Below are 19,297 nucleotides of genomic sequence, written 5' to 3'. Positions count from 1 at the left end.
GCGGACCTGTTAATGGTGGGTCACGGACCTGTTAATGGTGGGTCACGGACCTGTTAATGGTGGGTCACGGACCTGTTAATGGTGGGTCGCGGCATGTCAGTGTAAATGTAGAATTATTTCATTAATTACTGGAATTGATTTGGCCAAGTGCAACTGCGGTCTCTGTTCAGGGTGCTCTCTGCTTAGCAGCGGTCTCTGCTCAGTTAGCAGCGGTCTCTTCTCAGTTAGCAGCGGTCTCTGCTCAGTTAGCAGCGGTCTCTTCTCAGTTAGCAGCGGTCTCTGCTCAGTTTGGCAGCTGTGCGAGAGGGAGATGCCTGTGTACTTTGTTGTTAATCGCATCTTTTTTATGCAGTTTTCTTGAAGATCACTCTAAGACACACGCTGCAGCGCTGTCGTTCAGCAGCAGATAATGTGCTGTGAGCCACTGACTTGTCATTACCACTCGCCATCACTCACCGCTGTCATCAAATGGACTCATGCTAGCAACAAGTTCTGACTAAGCTCTATTGTCATGAAACGCAAATACACCGATCAGTTTTTCTCTCTTTCATACTAACTTTGAGAAATAATGAGGTGCGCTCACAATGTGTTTTGTGCGGGAAAGTGCTAGGTAATGATTCAATCAAAATGAACAAATTAATATAACAACACGTCCTGACCAAACATCTACAGCATAACGGTAAACCCAGGGAGTTCTTTCAGAACAGGGCAGAATGCTTCAGGAAACAGTGCTTCAGGAAACAGTGCTTCAGGAAACAGTGCTTCAGGAAACAGTGTTTCTGGAAACAGTGCTTCTGGAAACAGTGCTTCAGGAAACAGTGCTTCTGACAGTGGAAAAGTAAGTCAGCTAGCAAGGCATTGTTGTCATTTTATAACAGGTGATGGTAAGCAGAAATAAGGGAGGACTGACTATCTCTCGTAGTATATGTGAGTTTCTCTTTCAAACAATCCCCTGGCCTTTTACACAGCTAGTAGCTATTGTAGCCAAAGTAAGCTAGCTTCTGTCATCAAGGCGGCTGGCTACTTTGAAGAATCTCAAATATTAAATATATTTTATTTGTTTGACACTTTTTTGGTTACTACATGATTCCATATGTGTTATTTAGTAGTTATGTCTTCAATAGTATTCTACAATGTAAAAATAAAGAAAAACCCTTGAATGAGTAGGTGTGTCCAAACTTGACTGGTGCTGTATAATTATGACATTGATTGTCAACACTGCCCTTAATTTATATAAATATCATAATATTTACGCAAAATAAATAAAAAAACTAAAATTGTACCTTCTTAAATGTGTCATTTTGTGTCTACACTTCATACAATCAGACAAATGCTCAGTCATGTAGGAAAGCAGTTTATTGATAATGTTGTTCATCACGACTCATCATTACAATCATTATTCGTTTCCTTAACATAATCTATATCAGATATAGGTTTTGATCAAAGACAAAGTGCATTTTATTACTTCTGTTCTAACCTGACCTAGCCTGATCTATCCTGATCTATCCTGACCTAGTCTGATCTAACCTGACCTAGTCTGATCTAACCTAAACAAGTCTGTTCTATTCTGATCTAACCTGAGTCTGATCTAACCTGAGTCGGACCTAGTCTGATCTACCCTGATTCTGATCTATCCTGACCTAGTCGGATCTAACTTGACCTATTCTGATCTAACTTGAGTCTGATCTAACCTGACCTAGTCTGATCTCCGTCACATATACTGTACAGTCATATACTGTATCTCAGGGGTACCGTCTCACCTTACCCTGCATGATTTTGCAGGGATTCAGTCATATAGCAGTGTATCTGTGTACTCTGTTCAAAACTCTCTGATTAGGCTGGTGAATAAAGAGCTGTCCAGCAGATACCAGTCTCTCATTGTCCAGCATTCTTTTTTTCCCCCCAATCAATTAAGAAACATGTTAAAACATCACTCAGAACTACTCCTCTATCTGTCCTCCACAAACAGCCATGATGGAACACTCTGCCTCTCTGATGCTGCAAACCCCTGTCTGGGGTGATGGAGGAGGTTGCATCCAAAATGGAATCCTATGTCCTATATAGTGCGGTGCTTTTGACCAGGGCTCATAGGGCTCAGTTCAAAAGTAGTGCACTATTTTGGGTATAGGGTCCCATTTGGGATGCAATCACTGCACCTGTCCTGTGAATCTCACCATACAGTTACTACACAGTTAATCTACAGGCCTCACCTAATTCATCTCCACAAAAGAAAATCATCTAGGTGGGAGCAATGTGGACTAAATCATCCCAGACTTAGGCATGTCTTTAGGGGAGTGAGGAGAGAATGTGTTATCCTCTCTCTTCCTCAAACATACAATGTTTTAAGCCCTCTCTCTCCTCCCTTCCTCCCCTTATCCATTCCTCCCCTCATCCATCCAGGACAAGGCCAGCATTTGATATCCTCTCTTCTCTCTTTTGGCATCCATAACTAATGTCCTCCTCTCCTCTCCCTCCTCAGCACCTGTACGTGCTGCAGAGCATCCCCCCTCCGATCATGAGCAGAGCTCCAGACACCCACCCCACGTAGATGGACGCCCCCAGCTCCCCTCTCCTCTCCTGGGTGGCCAGAGGGTTGTAGAAGCCCTGGATGATGGTGTGAGCGGACCAGCTTACGGGGATAACACACAACACCCCCGCTGCCATGAACACCGCGCCTGCCGCAATGCCAACCTTCGACTTGGCCAGCCAGTCGTCATGGAGGAAGTTGGTGCAGCGTGCCCCAACTACAGTCAGCCCGATGGCGAGCACACTGACCCCAATGGAGACGCAGATGAGAGCCCTGGAAGCCTGCAGGTTCTGGGGCAAGGCCAGGAGGGAGTCGTAGGCTTTACACTGCATGTGGCCCGTGCTCTGGATCACACAGTTCATCCATAACCCTTCCCAGAACACCTGGGCAGTGACAATGTTGGCTCCGACAAAGGCTGTTACCTTCCACATGGGCAGAGCACAGATCACGATGGTCCCCATGAACCCGATGAAGGCCAGGACAAAGGCAAGGATCTGTCGGCTCATTGTTCTTCCCCGGAATAGTTGAAAGTGTCCAATAGGGGGTTCTGGAAGTATTGTAATGGCCACGTTGTCGTTAGCTTGTTGGATCTGATGTGAGGTTGACTTCGCATAGTTTGTATTTCCTACACTACAAAATGAGACTGGTCTTGGAAAAAGGCCTGATAGTTCAGATGCGGACAAGTCAAATTCTCCATTCTATCTATAAAAGTCCATGAATCCAAACGTTGCAGCTAATCCAAGGCAGCTGTGAGAGCAGAGCAGACCATTGTATCCCCTTTGTCCTCTTTGAAACTAACAATGATTACAAGTCCACAAGTTGCATCTAAGCCAAGGCAGCCGTGAGAGGGTTGCTGTGTTTGTCGAATGAGAGCACATTTCCTTGTGTCAGTAACACTGGAGGTATTGTGAAAGGAAATAGAACAGGGAGGGGATTGAGCTAGTTTGTGGCTCAGGTTACCGGCTTGTCCTGATTCCCCAGTATGGGAATGTGTGAGGGTGGACAGTGGTTACCATGGAAATACACTGAACAAAAATATAAATGCAACATGTAAAGTGTTGGTCCCATGTTTCATGAGGTGAAATAAAAGATCCCAGAAATGTTCCATACGCACAAAAAGCTTATTTCTCTAAAATGTGCAGAAATGAGTTTACATCCCTGTTAGTGAGCCTTTCAACTTTGCCAAGATAATCCATCCACCTGACAGGTGTGACATATCAAGTATCTGATTAAACAGTATTACACAGGTGCACCTTGTGCTTGAGACAAAAGGCCACTCAGCTGGCCTCACAACTGCAGACCACATATGGTGTTGTGTAGGTGAGCGGTTTTCTGATGTTAACTAGAACAGAGTGCCCCATGGTGGTGGAGGAATGGGCAGGTATAAGCTACAGACAACACAATTTCATATTGATGGCAATTTGAATGCAGAAATATATTGTGACGGGATCCTGAGGCCCATTGTCGTGCCAGTCATCGGCCGCCATCACCTCATGTTTCAGCATAATGCACAGCACCATGTCGCAAGGACCAGTACACAATTCCTGGAAGCTGAAAATGTCCCAATTCGTCCATCCTCACACATTGAACATGTTTGAGATGCTCTTAATTGGCGTGTAAGGACAGAGGTCCAGTTCTCTGCAATATCCAGCAACTTCACGCGAAGGACATGCCACACGAGACAAACGGCCACACCAAATACTGACTGGTTTTCTGATCCACGCCCCTCTTTAAAAGGCATGTGACCAGATGCATAACAGTATTCCCAGTTGTGAAATCCATAGATTAGGGCCCAAGTCATCGTTCCAATTGACTGTCCTTATGGATTGTAACTCAGTAAAATATTTGTGTTCTAGGCTACTGAAGTTAGGTTCAATTAATAATTTTCAGCCATTGGTTCTGGACAAATGACTCCATTTTAATTTTATTTTACTAGGCAAGTCAGTTAAGAACATTCTTATTTTCAATGACGGCCTAGGAACAGTGGGTTAACTGCCTGTTCAGGGGCAGAACGACAGATTTGTACCTTGTCAGCTCGGGGATTTGAACTTGCAACCTTCCGGTTACTAGTCCAACTCTAACCACTAGGCTACCCTGCCGCCCCATTGAGAACCGTTATGGTTTACCTATGCTTCAGGGGAATATGCAGGGGTCAAATCAAAGTATGTCAAGTGTGCCGAAGACAACAGGTGTAAACCTTAGTGAAACGCTTACAGTAGAGATAAAAACAGTAGAACGACATTAAATAATAGAAGGCTATATACAGACAACTGTTAGTCAGGCGTATTGAGGTAGTATGTACATAGAGGTATCGGTAAAGTGACTGCATATATGATAAGCAGAGTAGCAGAAGTGTAAAAAGAGTGGTTAGAGAGTCCTGCTCACTATATGTACAAGTAGGACATGGAATTGAAAAAGCCATTAAAGGAAACCCTGGAGCAATTATGGTTAATTGCCTTGCTCAGGGGCAGATTAGTAGTTTAGCCCAATATTGGAACTGACCTGCAAGAGATGGTGAACACAGTTTAAAACCCCAGTCTACACCATAGCCTGCTTGAACCAAAATATGAATTCAACGAGAATAAAGAACAATCATTTATTAAAGAAATAAATCGTTAAAACATGTCATGAAAAAAAACAATTATAATCCCCACTTGAATTTCCATGGTGCACTGCAGTTAAGCGAAGAGATTCACATTCATGCATAATTTCTACTACATCAGTCTCCATTTAAGACAACGTCAGGGTTCCGTCTTGTCAGACGTAGGCCGCGCCACTGGCGGCAGAGCGCGGGGCGGAATATTTGGCAGAGTACCCACCCTCCTTGCGCTGGGGGCACTGGCAGCAGAGAAGTGCGCCCCCGATGAGCATCAGGCCAGCAGAGCCCCATCCGATGAACAGCGACGCGCCCAGCTCTCTCCTCTGCGAGTCAGTGAGAAGCGGGTTGTAGAAGTCCCTGATGACGGTGTTGGCGGACCAAGACACCGGGATCAGACAGAGGATGCCGGCGACCTGGAAGAACACACCGGATGCGATGGCCACCTTGGACTTGGCCGCCTCGTCGTTGATGCAGTTTGTGCACTTCCCCCCAGCAATGGAGAGCAGGATGCCGATCACGGCCACGAGGATGGAGATGACGACCAGAGCCCTGGCGGCCTGGAGGTCCTGAGGTAATGCCAGCATGGAGTCGTAGACCTTACACTGCATCTGGCCCGTGCTCTGGAGCACACAGTTCATCCACAGGCCCTCCCAGAAGATCTGCGCGGTTACGATGTTATTGCCAATGAAAGCAGTCACCTTCCACATGGGGAGCGCGCAGATTATGATGTCACCGATCCAACCGATGATAGCCAGGGCAATGCCCAGAATCTGGAGACCAGCGGAGGCCATTGCGTTCTATCTACTCAAACACACGTAAAACAGGCAGGACTAGTGTTTAGCAGTGGGAATGCTAGCTATTTTGGTTAGGATACAGACTCCAACCTTTATACCCACCTACCAGGGTATGGTTACTAATTGTGACAATTGAAAGCACCTGTTTGTTGGCCGATACACACCCACCGAACTAATAAGTGTGCCCAAACGACCCATATGTTATGCTGCGTTCACACGCTAGTCGGTCTAGGAAACTCAGAAATGTCCGAAATGGTTGTAGTTATACACGTGCTGTGCTCAACCAGTTAGCACACGTGTCAAACTCATTCCATGGATGGCCGAGTGTCTGCGGGTTTTCCCTTCACCCTTGCACTTAATTGATGAGTTAAGGTAACTGATTAGTAAGTAACTCCCCTCACCTGGTAATTGAAATTTAAAAAAAAACAAAAACCTGCAGACACTCGGTCCTCTGTGAAATGAGTTTGACACCCCTGAGCTCGCAAGTCAGAAATGTCCGAGTTCCGACTAGCACGTGAATGAGGCATTGTTCCCATTTCCGCCACAAAGTGCTGAACATTGACTACGCAATTTACTGTTATTGATACCAGCTGTCAATCTATTAGTCCCAGGCCGTTCATGTGCAGCATGTTAACTATACGCAGTTGTATCCACTGATCTCCAAATAACCCGAATGGCTAAGCTTTCTGTGCGTAAAACCTGTGCGTCAGTTTGGAGAGTATTGAAGGTTCGCCACGCATGGGCTATGGATGCTCATGAGTGAGATGGTGGTTTCTGTGATAAATTATCATTTTAACATCCAACAACGGAAATCAAATTCCCACGTGGGCTATTGTCGCGTTCAAGTGATACTCGAAAGAGTAAACTAAAATGTCCCACTTGCTTACTTGGTTGTAGTTCCGAGTTTCCTAGTTCCGACTAGTATTTGAACGCAGCAAAAGTCCCTGATATAATACGTCTCCATCACACCGCCATTCTTTCGTTCATTCCTTTCCTATTTCCTTCATTTTCAAAATAACGCGACTGGCGAGAAGCTTTTCAAAAGTAAAATATAAACCTACAAAGCAATGCTGTTCTAGATCTCAAATGAAATGCGATCAGCCTATTTAACTTCTTTTGAGATCTTGGTTGTTTCCTATTTTGTGTTTTTATTTAGTTTACTTCACGTTTAATTGGGAAGGTATATTTTATTCGATAACAACAGCATGCTTTACTGCATCCTGTTAAAGGCCTTTGCTGAGTTTCGACCATCTGGTCTGGCTCCAACGTTAGTGTCCATCGCAGTGCATGGTAGTAAAAAACATAATTTGTGATAAGTGTCCTAATTATTTAATGTTAAAAAAAATCACGTTCATGGTTTTGGATGTAAAAAAATATATAATTTGTGCAATAGTGCAAATATAAAAATACATTGTGTAACATTTTATTATTTTAGTTATAATGTGTAATTCTTCTTCTCTTGCTCGCTGAATAATTGTAAAAAGGCTCAGATAGTGTGTGGTTATTTAATTAGCCATAGATGACACCCAGTCTGTGTATTGGCCTGTAAGCAGCCACGAAACCGCTATCTTGTGTTTCACACACACCTCCTCCACCTGTGGCATTGGGTAGGACAGCCAATGCAAAACTGGAGAGACCATTAGAAGCCAAAACCCGCACAAATAAACTTTTGCACAAGAATAGTTGCGACAAGTTTATTTCATAATTGAGTAGCCTACTTTTGCAGATTGGAGCTGTCTAATTTTCAGCTGTGAAATTATAAGAATTTAAATGTGGTTCATATCTCTTGGCAAAGGCCCAAGACACATTCCTATATAGGGTATTTTTCCAGGATTTTGTACAGAGCTGGGCACATTGAGGGGCTTCCTGTGTGGGAAGAACATTCCTGAACTCCAGGACAGCGTGATAGATGTGTGGATCTCTTAGTAACGGAGCCAAAGCCCACCCGAGGATGGAGGGGGCTCGGTTGGCTCTCTATATAACCTTATTCTGCTTTAGGGGTCACACACTCGGTGTGCTTTTTGGAGGAGAAGAGGGAGATCCATATAGGAGTAGCAGTAGCTGGCAACGATGGTATCTTTGGGGCTGTAGATTTCCCGGTGCTGGGCTGGGTGGGGAACATCATCTTCATCCTCCCCATGTGGAAAGTCTCTGCCTTCATCGGAAACAACATTGTGCTGGCGCAGACCATCTGGGAGGCTCTGTGGATGACGTGCGTGGTGCAGAGCACAGGCCGTATCCAGTGGAAGGTCTACGACTCACCCCTCTCCTTGCCTCCTGACCTCCAAGCCGCCCGGGCCATGGTAGTCATCGCCATCCTCTTGGCACTGTTCGGGCTCCTGCTCTCGGTTGTCAGGGGGAAATGCACCACCTGCGTCGGCCAAGGCCCGGGTGGCCATCACTGCCGGGGTGTTCTTCCTTGTGGCTGGGGCGCTCTACAACTCCCTGGTACCCGACTCACAGAGGAGAGAGCTGGGCGCGTCCCTGTACTTCGGATGGGGCGCGTCAGGACCGCTCCTGATCGGGGGCGCGCTCCTTTGCTGTCAGTGCCCGTCGAGGGGAGACCTCTATAATGGAGCGAAGTACATCGCGCCCAAGTCCTCTGCGTCGGGGATAGAATGTGTATGAGTTTGTAAATAAATAAAACATATACAAAAAAATATATATGGAAAGGGTTTTTAGATTTTTTCGTTTTGTGAATTGTTTGTGCTACTCATTTCTTTGACTACTCTTTTTTGGAACGTTCGTTTCAAAATAGATGTATGCTTTAGCCCATACGTTCCCAGACTGTGGGTGAAAATCGTACTAGTAGAATGCACAAGGTGCAATTTCGAAATCAGTTCCTTCACATTTTAGTCAATTCATACCTTCGAGCAGGGCTCTCCAACCCTGTTCCTGGAAAAGTACCCTCCTGTAGGTTTTCCCTCCAACCCCAGTTGTAACTAACCTGATTCAGCTTTTCAACCAGCTAACTATTAGAATCAGGTGCGCTAGATGGAGGATGGATTGAAAACCTACAGGACGGTAGCTCTCCAGGAACAGGGTTGGACAGCCCTGGCTTAGAGTTATTTCTAGCTTTTCAGAAATGTCCAGATCAACTAGTTCATCTCAGCTAACGTTTTTAATTTGGCTGTTTTAAGCCCATAGATATTGTTGTAATTTTTTTTTCTCACTCAAATATCAAATTAATACACATTAGACATGGCAACATATAAATTAGCTTTAAAATGGCAACGTTTTCTTTGCACCCTATGAAAAAATGTGTAGAACTGCAGGAAATAAGCTTTAAACCTGCAAAATTATATCCACCAACGAGAGGGGTGTGAACAGTTTGTGTCATGAACTGTGCTTGTGCCCATAGAAATACACGTGGCGAGCGCGCAGGGGGTGCGGGATGTTCCCCAATGCTGGAAGGGGGGACTGAGTGAAAAAGTTTAGGAACCTCTGCCTATGTATTGTTATAGCCTATAGCCTAGTTTACTTTATAGCCTATATTTTGCCGTTTGTTTAGCTTGCGCATTTAGAATGGCTATCGATTACATCAGAATAATAATTGAATAATAATTTCATACTGTTTTGAATTTTGACTGAGTTTTGCTCGAACTGTAAACAGACAACATCGTGTTTTGGGGGGGATTTTCCCAGATTTCTATCCCTTTTGGGACATTAGCCTACTTTTCCGTAAAATCTGCAAGGACATTGCAGTAAGGCACTTAATATTTGCTCTTAGAGTGTTGTTATTTAATATATATTTTTAAATATACATTTTTCTCAACGAATTTTGAAAACGGAATCCTTAGTGATGCTCAGCACATAAATTATGTTAATATTCCTTTTCAGAAACCCGTCTTGAGGAAAACTGGGCGGAGGAATATTTATATATATATTTGGACATTTATTTTCACCTGAAAAGGAACTGGTAGATGTGCGGTCTGTTGCCTACTGTATGTGAAAAGAGGCGCGCTCTCTGTTGCCATTAAACAGACATGGCTAGAAAGGATCCATCTTTTTTCAGTGGATTTTTGTTGTTGTTGCATTTTAGCTAACCCTAACCCTTTTCCTAACAACCTAATTTTTCTAACCTTCTAAGTTAGTTATCCTAACCTGCTGCGTAAGTTCTCCTAACCTGCTGCGAAAATTCAAATCAGACGTCAATTTGACAAAAAGCTGGATTCCTCGTCAATGTGTTTCCAGGCGCGCTCAAACGGATTGTCGAGGTGTCGCCGAAATCTGTTGTATTCAGGTTTTTTTTCTGTAAAATACTGTCACCCCACGAGGACAGTCAATTTAAAAATGTCGAACAGCCTAACGGCGAAAAATGCACTTGCCAATAGAAATTCCTCTTAATCAATCAATCTAGGTCTATGCGTCTACTTTGCGCAACTCGAATGAACAGAGAACAACAACGTAACTTAAACCATGATGATAAATATTTATATTCAAACAGACATTTATTTTCGTTTTAAAATCTACTTTTATTTAAAATGTGAATATTTGTGAAATTAAGGGGGAAAATGCACATACTGAAAAGCATACAAAAGAGAGTACTCTGATAATAGGATACAGACAGAATGTAACATTCAATTTGAGCAGAAGAAATAAATAAGTTGTCACAGGAGGACATCAATGTAAAAACATTACAACTTCAAAGTCACCTAGCAACATTCAGAATATAGAAATATATCAAGCGGAGCAGACCCAACATCATATCATGTCATAAGATATAATATATACTTAGAACATAGATCTGGCAATATGTAGAATAGACAAAACTTAGTGTCATCTGCAAAAGAGCATCGGACAACTCAATAAGAGCATCAGCATTTCATCTGTAACATTGAACTCCCCATCCTGCTCCTATATCCCCAGTCCCATCTTCCAAAAGCACCTGAACGCCTCCCCTTACTAGCTCTGACTTTGCTGATAGCTACTTTATTGAGGAAAAGTGTATATACTATGCCCGTGATATGTGGTTGTCCCACCAAACGGTCTTAAGATGAATGCACTAACTGTAAGTCACTCTGGATAAGAGCGTCTGCTAAATGACTAAAATATCAAATGTAAAACATGTAGAATGTCCCCATATCCACCAGAGACTCTACTCCTCACTCACACATAGTTCATGGATGGAGATGTGGTCCGGATGGGGGCGAACTTAGCTGCCACATATGGCCTGCCCATGTTGCCCTCCTTGGGGGGGCAGTTGCAGCAGAGCAGACCCCCTCCCAACAGCAGCAGCCCTGCGGAGCCCCAGCCGATGTACAGAGACGCCCCCAGCTCCCTCCTCTGGGCCTCTATCACCAAGGGGTTATAGAAGTCTCTGATAAGGGTATTGGCCGACCATGACACAGGGATGAAGATGAGGAGGCCACAGATGATGAAGACGATCCCGGCGATGATGCAGGCTTTGGCTTTGGCAGCCTCATCCTCCATGCAGTTGGTGCACTTCCCCCCGACGATGGCCATCATGACGCCGCAGACGCCCACAATCACTGCCACGATGACCATAGCTCTGGCGGCCTGGAGGTCCTGGGGTAAGGCCAGCATGGAGTCATAGACCTTACACTGCATCTGGCCCGTGCTCTGAACCACGCAGTTCATCCACAACCCTTCCCAGATGACCTGAGCGGTGACAATGTTGGCACCGACAAAGGCAGTGACCCTCCACATGGGCATGGCACAAGTGAGGATGGTCCCCAGCCAGCCAATCATAGCCAGCATTACTCCCATAATCTGGAGGCCCTGGGAAGCCATGATTGAAGTATACAAAGTTCGAAGTTCAAGGTATACTAGTGCCGCTGGTTACTACGGCTGGTACGCTGAATCTACTGCTGCTGTTGTACAGATAATCGACTTACACCCCTGCACACATTTAGCCTCTACACAGTTATTTGTCAATGATTCGATCAAGTCAAACTGCTTCTGTCTAGACAATGCTGCACAGTCTCGAACACGGAAAGGTTGCAATGGAGGCTCTCTTCTCCTTCTTCTTCGTCTGCCTCTTATTCCTTCAGACTGACCACTGGTGGTCTTCTTCCTTCTCTCTGATAGCCTGAGTTCTGGGATGACGAGGCGTAAACAGGATCTTATTATATAGATCACACTTTGGAGGGAGGTGGGGAGGGTGGGGTTTGGGTTTGGGTTTCTATGCTCCCGAACAATAGAGGAACGATGACACTGGATATCCCTGGGCCTTGTTTCCTGCTCTTTGTGTGTTTTGTTCTGGTGATATGAGCTTTACTGAAGGCTCTCAAGCAACGCTCCCAAACACAGGACAATGTCTCTCTCTCCAACCCCCACCTGAACACACACACACACAGTATTAACTTCAGTATGTTATTTCCAAGTCTGTCTTTACAGTGAGTGACATCCAACTGTGGATCCTGCTAAAAGGCTGAAATTCAGTGGTGTAAAGTACTTAAGTAAAAGTACTACTTAAGTAGTTTTTTGGGGGTATCTGTACTTTACTATTTATATTTTTTAACAACTTTACTCCACTACATTCCTAAAGAAAACATTTACATTATACACCCATACATTTCTCCTGACACCAAAAAGTACTTGATATATTTTGAATGCTCAGGCAGGACAGAATTATGGTCCAATTCACGCACTTATCAATAATAACGCATCATCCCTACTGCCTCTGATCTGGCGGAATCACTAAACACAAATACTGAAATTGTAAATAGTGCCCCTGGCTGTCCGCAAAAATAAAATAAACAACTAATAATAATCGTCAGTAAATAATAATAACAACTGTGCAGTCTGGTCTTCTTTAACATAAGGAATTTGATGTATAGCATTGACTTTTACTCAAATATGACAATTGAATACTTTATCCACCACTGTACCACCGATACTTTCAGACTTTTACCCAAGAGGTATTTTACTGGGAAACCTTTTGCTTTTACTTGAGTCATTTTCTATTTAGGTATCTTTACTTTTACTCCACTGCTGAAATGTAAATGTATTGAGTACCTCATGAGACCAGAATGTTATACCTCCTCAGGGCAGTAGGAGGCAATGAATACATGCATTTGAGTAGTTTTACAATTCCACCTGAAAACGATATTTTGGGATTTGTTTCAATAGTTCATTGTTGACGTAGTCCCAAAATGTTTTGTTTGTCAGCACTCAAGTTTTCAAGTTATATAACTTTCAAAATATGATTTCTTTATTTTGAAAGTTACATATCTTGAAAACTTGAGTGCTGACAAGCAAAACATTTTGGGACTACGTCATTAATGGACTAATTTTTTTAAAATAGCAAAGGATTGTTTTTGGGTGGAATTGTCCTTTAAGGAGGAAATAAGATTAAGATTTTCTGGGCTAACAATATAAGAAATAATACACAAAAAAACAAAATACTGCAAAGTTTCCTAAGGACTAGAAGCGAGGCGGCACTCTCTGGCGGCGCCATCTTGTTTATACCATGCAAAGCAACTTATCTTAGGTTATAACTGAAGCTGGAGACTCTTACCTCCGTCACAAGCTTTAAGCACCAGCTGTCAGAGCAGCTCACAGATCACTGCACCTGTACATAGCTCATCTGTAAATAGCCCATCCTATCTACCTCATCCCCATACTGTATTTATTTATCTTACTCCTTTGCACCCCAGTATCTCAACTTGCAGTTTCATCTTCTGCACATCCTACCATTCCAGTGTTTAATTGCTATATTGTAATTAATTTGCCACCATGGCCTCTTTATTGCCTTACATCTCTTATCCTACCGCATTTACACATGCTGTATATAGATTTTTCTACTGTATTATTGATTGTATGTTTGTTTATTCCATATGTAACTCTGTGTTGTTGTTTGTGTCGACATGCTTTGCTTTATTTTGGCCAGGTTGCAGTTGTAAATGAGAACTTAGGGTTTTCAGTACATTTATCAAAAGCCATCCACTTAAATTTGGTGTACCTTTTAACTTGAATTATCTCGACAGACTCACTAGAACATTAGTCACCAAACTTTTGTGAGTCAAGATCACTTCCTGAGTCAAAATGCATGCCGAGATCCACCACTCTGATTTTTTTATTAACCCGACTTAAAAAATGTAAGCCTATGCAACATTATCCAATTAAAAACAGTAATGTAGCAATGAGGTTTGTGCAGTAAGCTATAGGCCCAATACATTTTCACCCCATACTTTCTTTGCTTGAATTTACCGGGACTGTTTTTTAAACGATATTACAAAATTTGAGGTAGGCTATATGATCACACCGGTAATAGATCCACTATGCGGCAGGTAGCGCCATCATTTTAAATAAGAATTTGTTCTTAACTGACTTGCTTAGTTTAAAAAATATACTTGTGAAGAACAGCTGAGTGAGCACACATTTAACTCATTTGCTTTTTATTTTACTGTGCTGATGGTGCTTGCATCTGATGGCCAGTCTCAGCGGAGGGAGAGAGCAACAGACTGAGGGTCCATCTCTCAACATCCCTCCACTCTCCCTTTCCTCCACTGACACTGACCAAAAAGGTACACCGTCTTCCAGTTGATGGCGAAACTCGAGTCGCACCGCATTATTTCTGCCTCATGCACAAATTCACGTTGTTACTCCTACGAATAGAGAGAGTGAAATATTCCTTGATATTAAAAAAGACCAAATATGCTAAAAATGACAACGAAAGCCTATAGATACACTTTCCTAATTCATTACTGCTTGTTGTAGCGCTGAGTGGTAATAGGAAGAACACGCATTTTATGACTTATGAAAGTATTGAATACAAAGTGTTGACAGTGCTGAGTAAAAACTTAAACATGAAGTCACTCATAAAAACAGCAGCTCTTTGCTGTATTCGTTGACAGTCTCTCTCTACTCATGGTTTTATTTTTTTTGAAATCTTACAGTACGAACTTGAATGTAGCTTTCTTTCATGCCTGCTACGTTCCTGCAGACTCGGATATCTGAGCAATCTGATTGGCCAGTGGAAGATTTAGAGTACACGTGAAATGGCAACAGTTTGCCTATCCGGCGCGCAGGGCAGCTGAATTGGCTGCATCTACCACCAACAGCCCGAGCCTAATAAGAACATTTAAAAAATAGGAACACAAGGTTTTATCCTTGTTTTTTTTACAGAAATGTTTTGACAATTGGCAAGTCGATTGACAAGTGCACTAGAATATATGGAGCGACCGTTCAGAAAATTTGAGATCAATGAAAGAATGCCATGCAAATACACATCTCATTTTCAGCATCAATTGGTAGATTTAAAAATACTCTGATCTTGTATATTCTTTAGGTTAGGAAAGTAATTTTGAATTATAATTTTTAAAAATGGGTTTGTAGAGCTTTTATGTACAACATATATTGATGGATCAATTGAAGTTGCCAAATTCAATTGTTCAATCTATGAAATATTGGAAGGTGATAAAAGTGTACAATAGGGGTTAAACAGCAGTCCTATAAATCTATCCTAATAATCTTCACTAATCATGTGATGAAAACAGTCCAGTGGTCTTAAACTGTGGGCCAGGCTCCAGGTTTAAAACAGCTAAGTATGGGTTCCATAATGATTCAAATAGGCTGCATGTCCCAAATTGTTGCACAACTTGTAATATGTTAGCCTGATATGATCCACTATTGCTAGCGATCCTGAGGAACAATCAGAAGAACGAGACAGAGCAAAGAAAGGTAAACTAATGATATAATGGAGTGATACAAAATGAAAGGAAACTAACACTAAAGTGACAGTTATAAATGTAAGGAAACTAACACTAAAGTGACAGTTATAAATGTGAGGAAACTAACACTAAAGTGACAGTTATAAATGTAAGGAAACTAACACTAAAGTGACAGTTATAAATGTAAGGAAACTAACACTAAAGTGAGTTAACAATGTAAGGAAACTAACACTAAAGTGACAGTTATAAATGTAAGGAAACTAACACTAAAGTGACAGTTATAAATGTAAGGAAACTAACACTAAAGTGAATTAACAATGTAAGGAAACTAACACTAAAGTGACAGTTATAAATGTAAGGAAACTAACACTAAAGTGACAGTTATAAATGTGAGGAAACTAACACTAAAGTGACAGTTATAAATGTGAGGAAACTAACACTAAAGTGACAGTTATAAATGTAAGGAAACTAACACTAAAGTGACAGTTATAAATGTGAGGAAACTAACACTAAAGTGACAGTTATAAATGTGAGGAAACTAACACTAAAGTGACAGTTATAAATGTGAGGAAACTAACACTAAAGTGACAGTTATAAATGTGAGGAAACTAACACTAAAGTGACAGTTATAAATGTGAGGAAACTAACACTAAAGTGAGTTAACAATGTGAGGAAACTAACACTAAAGTGACAGTTATAAATGTAAGGAAACTAACACTAAAGTGAGTTAACAATGTAAGGAAACTAACACTAAAGTGACAGTTATAAATGTAAGGAAACTAACACTAAAGTGACAGTTATAAATGTAAGGAAACTAACACTAAAGTGAATTAACAATGTAAGGAAACTAACACTAAAGTGACAGTTATAAATGTAAGGAAACTAACACTAAAGTGACAGTTATAAATGTGAGGAAACTAACACTAAAGTGACAGTTATAAATGTGAGGAAACTAACACTAAAGTGACAGTTATAAATGTAAGGAAACTAACACTAAAGTGACAGTTATAAATGTGAGGAAACTAACACTAAAGTGACAGTTATAAATGTGAGGAAACTAACACTAAAGTGACAGTTATAAATGTGAGGAAACTAACACTAAAGTGACAGTTATAAATGTGAGGAAACTAACACTAAAGTGACAGTTATAAATGTGAGGAAACTAACACTAAAGTGAGTTAACAATGTGAGGAAACTAACACTAAAGTGACAGTTATAAATGTGAGGAAACTAACACTAAAGTGACAGTTATAAATGTCAGGAAACTAACACTAAAGTGACAGTTATAAATGTAAGGAAACTAACACTAAAGTGAGTTAACAATGTGAGGAAACTAACACTAAAGTGACAGTTATAAATGTGAGGAAACTAACACTAAAGTGACAGTTATAAATGTCAGGAAACTAACACTAAAGTGACAGTTATAAATGTGAGGAAACTAACACTAAAGTGACAGTTATAAATGTGAGGAAACTAACACTAAAGTGACAGTTATAAATGTAAGGAAACTAACACTAAAGTGACAGTTATAAATGTATGGAAACTAACACTAAAGTGAGTTAACAATGTAAGGAAACTAACACTAAAGTGACAGTTATAAATGTGAGGAAACTAACACTAAAGTGACAGTTATAAATGTAAGGAAACTAACACTAAAGTGACAGTTATAAATGTAAGGAAACTAACACTAAAGTGAGATAACAATGTAAGGAAACTAACACTAAAGTGACAGTTATAAATGTAAGGAAACTAACACTAAAGTGAGATAACAATGTAAGGAAACTAATACTAAAGTGAGTTAACAATGTAAGGAAACTAACACTAAAGTGAGATAACAATGTTAGGAAACTAACACTAAAGTGACAGTTATAAATGTAAGGAAACTAACACTAAAGTGACAGTTATAAATGTAAGGAAACTAACACTAAAGTGAAATAACAATGTAAGGAAACTAACAGTAAAGTGACAGTTATAAATGTAAGGAAACTAACACTAAAGTGACAGTTATAAATGTTAGGAAACTAACACTAAAGTGAGATAACAATGTGAGGAAACTAACACTAAAGTGACAGTTATAAATGTTAGGAAACTAATACTAAAGTGACAGTTATAAATGTAAGGAAACTAACACTAAAGTGACAGTTATAAATGTCAGGAAACTATATATATACATATATATACATTGTGTGCAAAAGGCATGAGAAGGTAGGCAAATAATTACAATTATGCAGATGTAAAGGTAGAGATATTGGTGTGCAAAAGAGCAGAAAAATAAATAAATAAAAACAGTATGGGGATGAGGTAGGTGAAAATGGGTGGGCTATTTACCAATAGACTATGTACAGCTGCAGCGATCGGTTAGCTGCTCAGATAGCAGATGTTTGAAGTTGGTGAGGGAGATAAAAGTCTCCAACTTCAGTGATTTTTGCAATTCGTTCCAATCACAGGCAGCAGAGAACTGGAACGAAAGGCGGCCAAATGAGGTGTTGGCTTTAGGGATGATCAGTGAGATACACCTGCTGGAGCGCGTGCTACGGATGGGTGTTGCCATCGTAACCAGTGAACTGAGATAAGGCGGAGCTTTACCTAGCATGGACTTGTAGATGAGCTGGAGCCAGTGGGTCTGGCGACGAATATGTAGCGAGGGCCAGCCGATTAGAGCATACAAGTCGCAGTGGTGGGTGGTATAAGGTGCTTTAGTGACAAAACGGATGGCACTGTGATAAACTGCATCCAGTTTGCTGAGTAGAGTGTTGGAAGCAATTTTGTAGATGACATCACCGAAGTCGAGGATCGGTAGGATAGTCAGTTTTACTAGGGTAAGTTTGGCGGCGTGAGTGAAGGAGGCTTTGTTGCGGAATAGAAAGCCGACTCTTGATTTGATTTTCGATTGGAGATGTTTGATATGGGTCTGGAAGGAGAGTTTAGAGTCTAGCCAGACACCTAGGTACTTATAGATGTCCACATATTCAAGGTCGGAACCATCCAGGGTGGTGATGCTGGTCAGGCGTGCGGGTGCAGGCAGCGAACGGTTGAAAAGCATGCATTTGGTTTTACTAGCGTTTAAGAGCAGTTGGAGGCCACGGAAGGAGTGCTGTATGGCATTGAAGCTCGTTTGGAGGTTAGATAGCACAGTGTCCAAGGACGGGCCGGAAGTATATAGAATGGTGTCGTCTGCGTAGAGGTGGATCAGGGAATCGCCCGCAGCATGAGAAACATCATTGATATATACAGAGAAAAGAGTCGGCCCGAGAATTGAACCCTGTGGCACCCCCATAGAGACTGCCAGAGGACCGGACAGCATGCCCTCCGATTTGACACACTGAACTCTGTCTGCAAAGTAATTGGTGAACCAGGCAAGGCAGTCATCCGAAAAACCGAGGCTACTGAGTCTGCCAATAAGAATACGGTGATTGACAGAGTCGAAAGCCTTGGCAAGGTCTATGAAGACGGTGTTAGATGTTAGGAAACTAATACTAAAGTGACAGTTATAAATGTAAGGAAACTAACACTAAAGTGACAGTTATAAATGTCAGGAAACTAACACTAAAGTGACAGTTATAAATGTAAGGAAACTAATACTAAAGTGACAGTTATAAATGTTAGGAAACTAACACTAAAGTGACAGTTATAAATGTAAGGAAACTAACACTAAAGTGAGTTAACAATGTAAGGAAACTAACACTAAAGTGACAGTTATAAATGTAAGGAAACTAACACTAAAGTGACAGTTATAAAT

The 19,297-nt window shown here is 41.6% G+C and overlaps 2 protein-coding genes, 1 long non-coding RNA gene and 1 pseudogene across 3 annotated transcripts in view; 2 read left to right on the top strand and 2 right to left on the bottom strand.

Moving 5' to 3' along the window:
* LOC139388038 (uncharacterized) overlaps positions 1-2,610 on the top strand; it is a 30,241-nt gene extending 27,631 nt beyond the window's left edge. The window contains exon 3 of the long non-coding RNA XR_011629244.1: positions 2,480-2,610. This is a non-coding gene — a long non-coding RNA (uncharacterized lncRNA). The remainder of the gene's footprint in view (positions 1-2,479) is intronic.
* LOC139388037 (claudin-like protein ZF-A89) lies at positions 1,414-7,993 on the bottom strand. The gene is made up of 2 exons (XM_071134533.1): positions 5,427-7,993; positions 1,414-3,037 (listed from the first exon to the last, which is right to left on the bottom strand). The coding sequence occupies exons 1-2, from the start codon at positions 5,915-5,917 to the stop codon at positions 2,476-2,478; spliced, it is 1,053 nt and encodes a 350-aa protein (XP_070990634.1). The 5' UTR covers positions 5,918-7,993; the 3' UTR covers positions 1,414-2,475.
* On the top strand, positions 7,126-8,548 carry LOC139388222 (claudin-4-like; annotated as a pseudogene).
* Positions 8,549-10,425: 1,877 nt separating this feature from the next.
* LOC139388036 (claudin-4-like) overlaps positions 10,426-19,297 on the bottom strand; it is a 34,387-nt gene continuing 25,515 nt past the window's right edge. The window contains exon 2 of the mRNA XM_071134532.1: positions 10,426-11,662. Within this exon, the coding sequence (XP_070990633.1) occupies positions 11,030-11,662 (633 nt within the window). The 3' untranslated portion in view covers positions 10,426-11,029. The remainder of the gene's footprint in view (positions 11,663-19,297) is intronic.

This window comes from Oncorhynchus clarkii, chromosome 29, assembly GCF_045791955.1.
Source record: "Oncorhynchus clarkii lewisi isolate Uvic-CL-2024 chromosome 29, UVic_Ocla_1.0, whole genome shotgun sequence".
Lineage (NCBI taxonomy): Eukaryota > Metazoa > Chordata > Actinopteri > Salmoniformes > Salmonidae > Oncorhynchus > Oncorhynchus clarkii.
This window is presented reverse-complemented; position numbering and strand designations above follow the sequence as displayed.

Excerpts from the sequence above, each read along its gene's own strand:
- LOC139388037 (XM_071134533.1), bottom strand. The coding sequence starts at position 5,917 with ATGGCCTCCGCTGGTCTCCAGATTCTGGGCATTGCCCTGGCTATCATC. Across the intron at positions 3,038-5,426 it reads AGAGAGCTGGGCGCGTCGCT|AACAATGAGCCGACAGATCC; the intron begins GTTCATCGGATG and ends ATTCCGGGGAAG.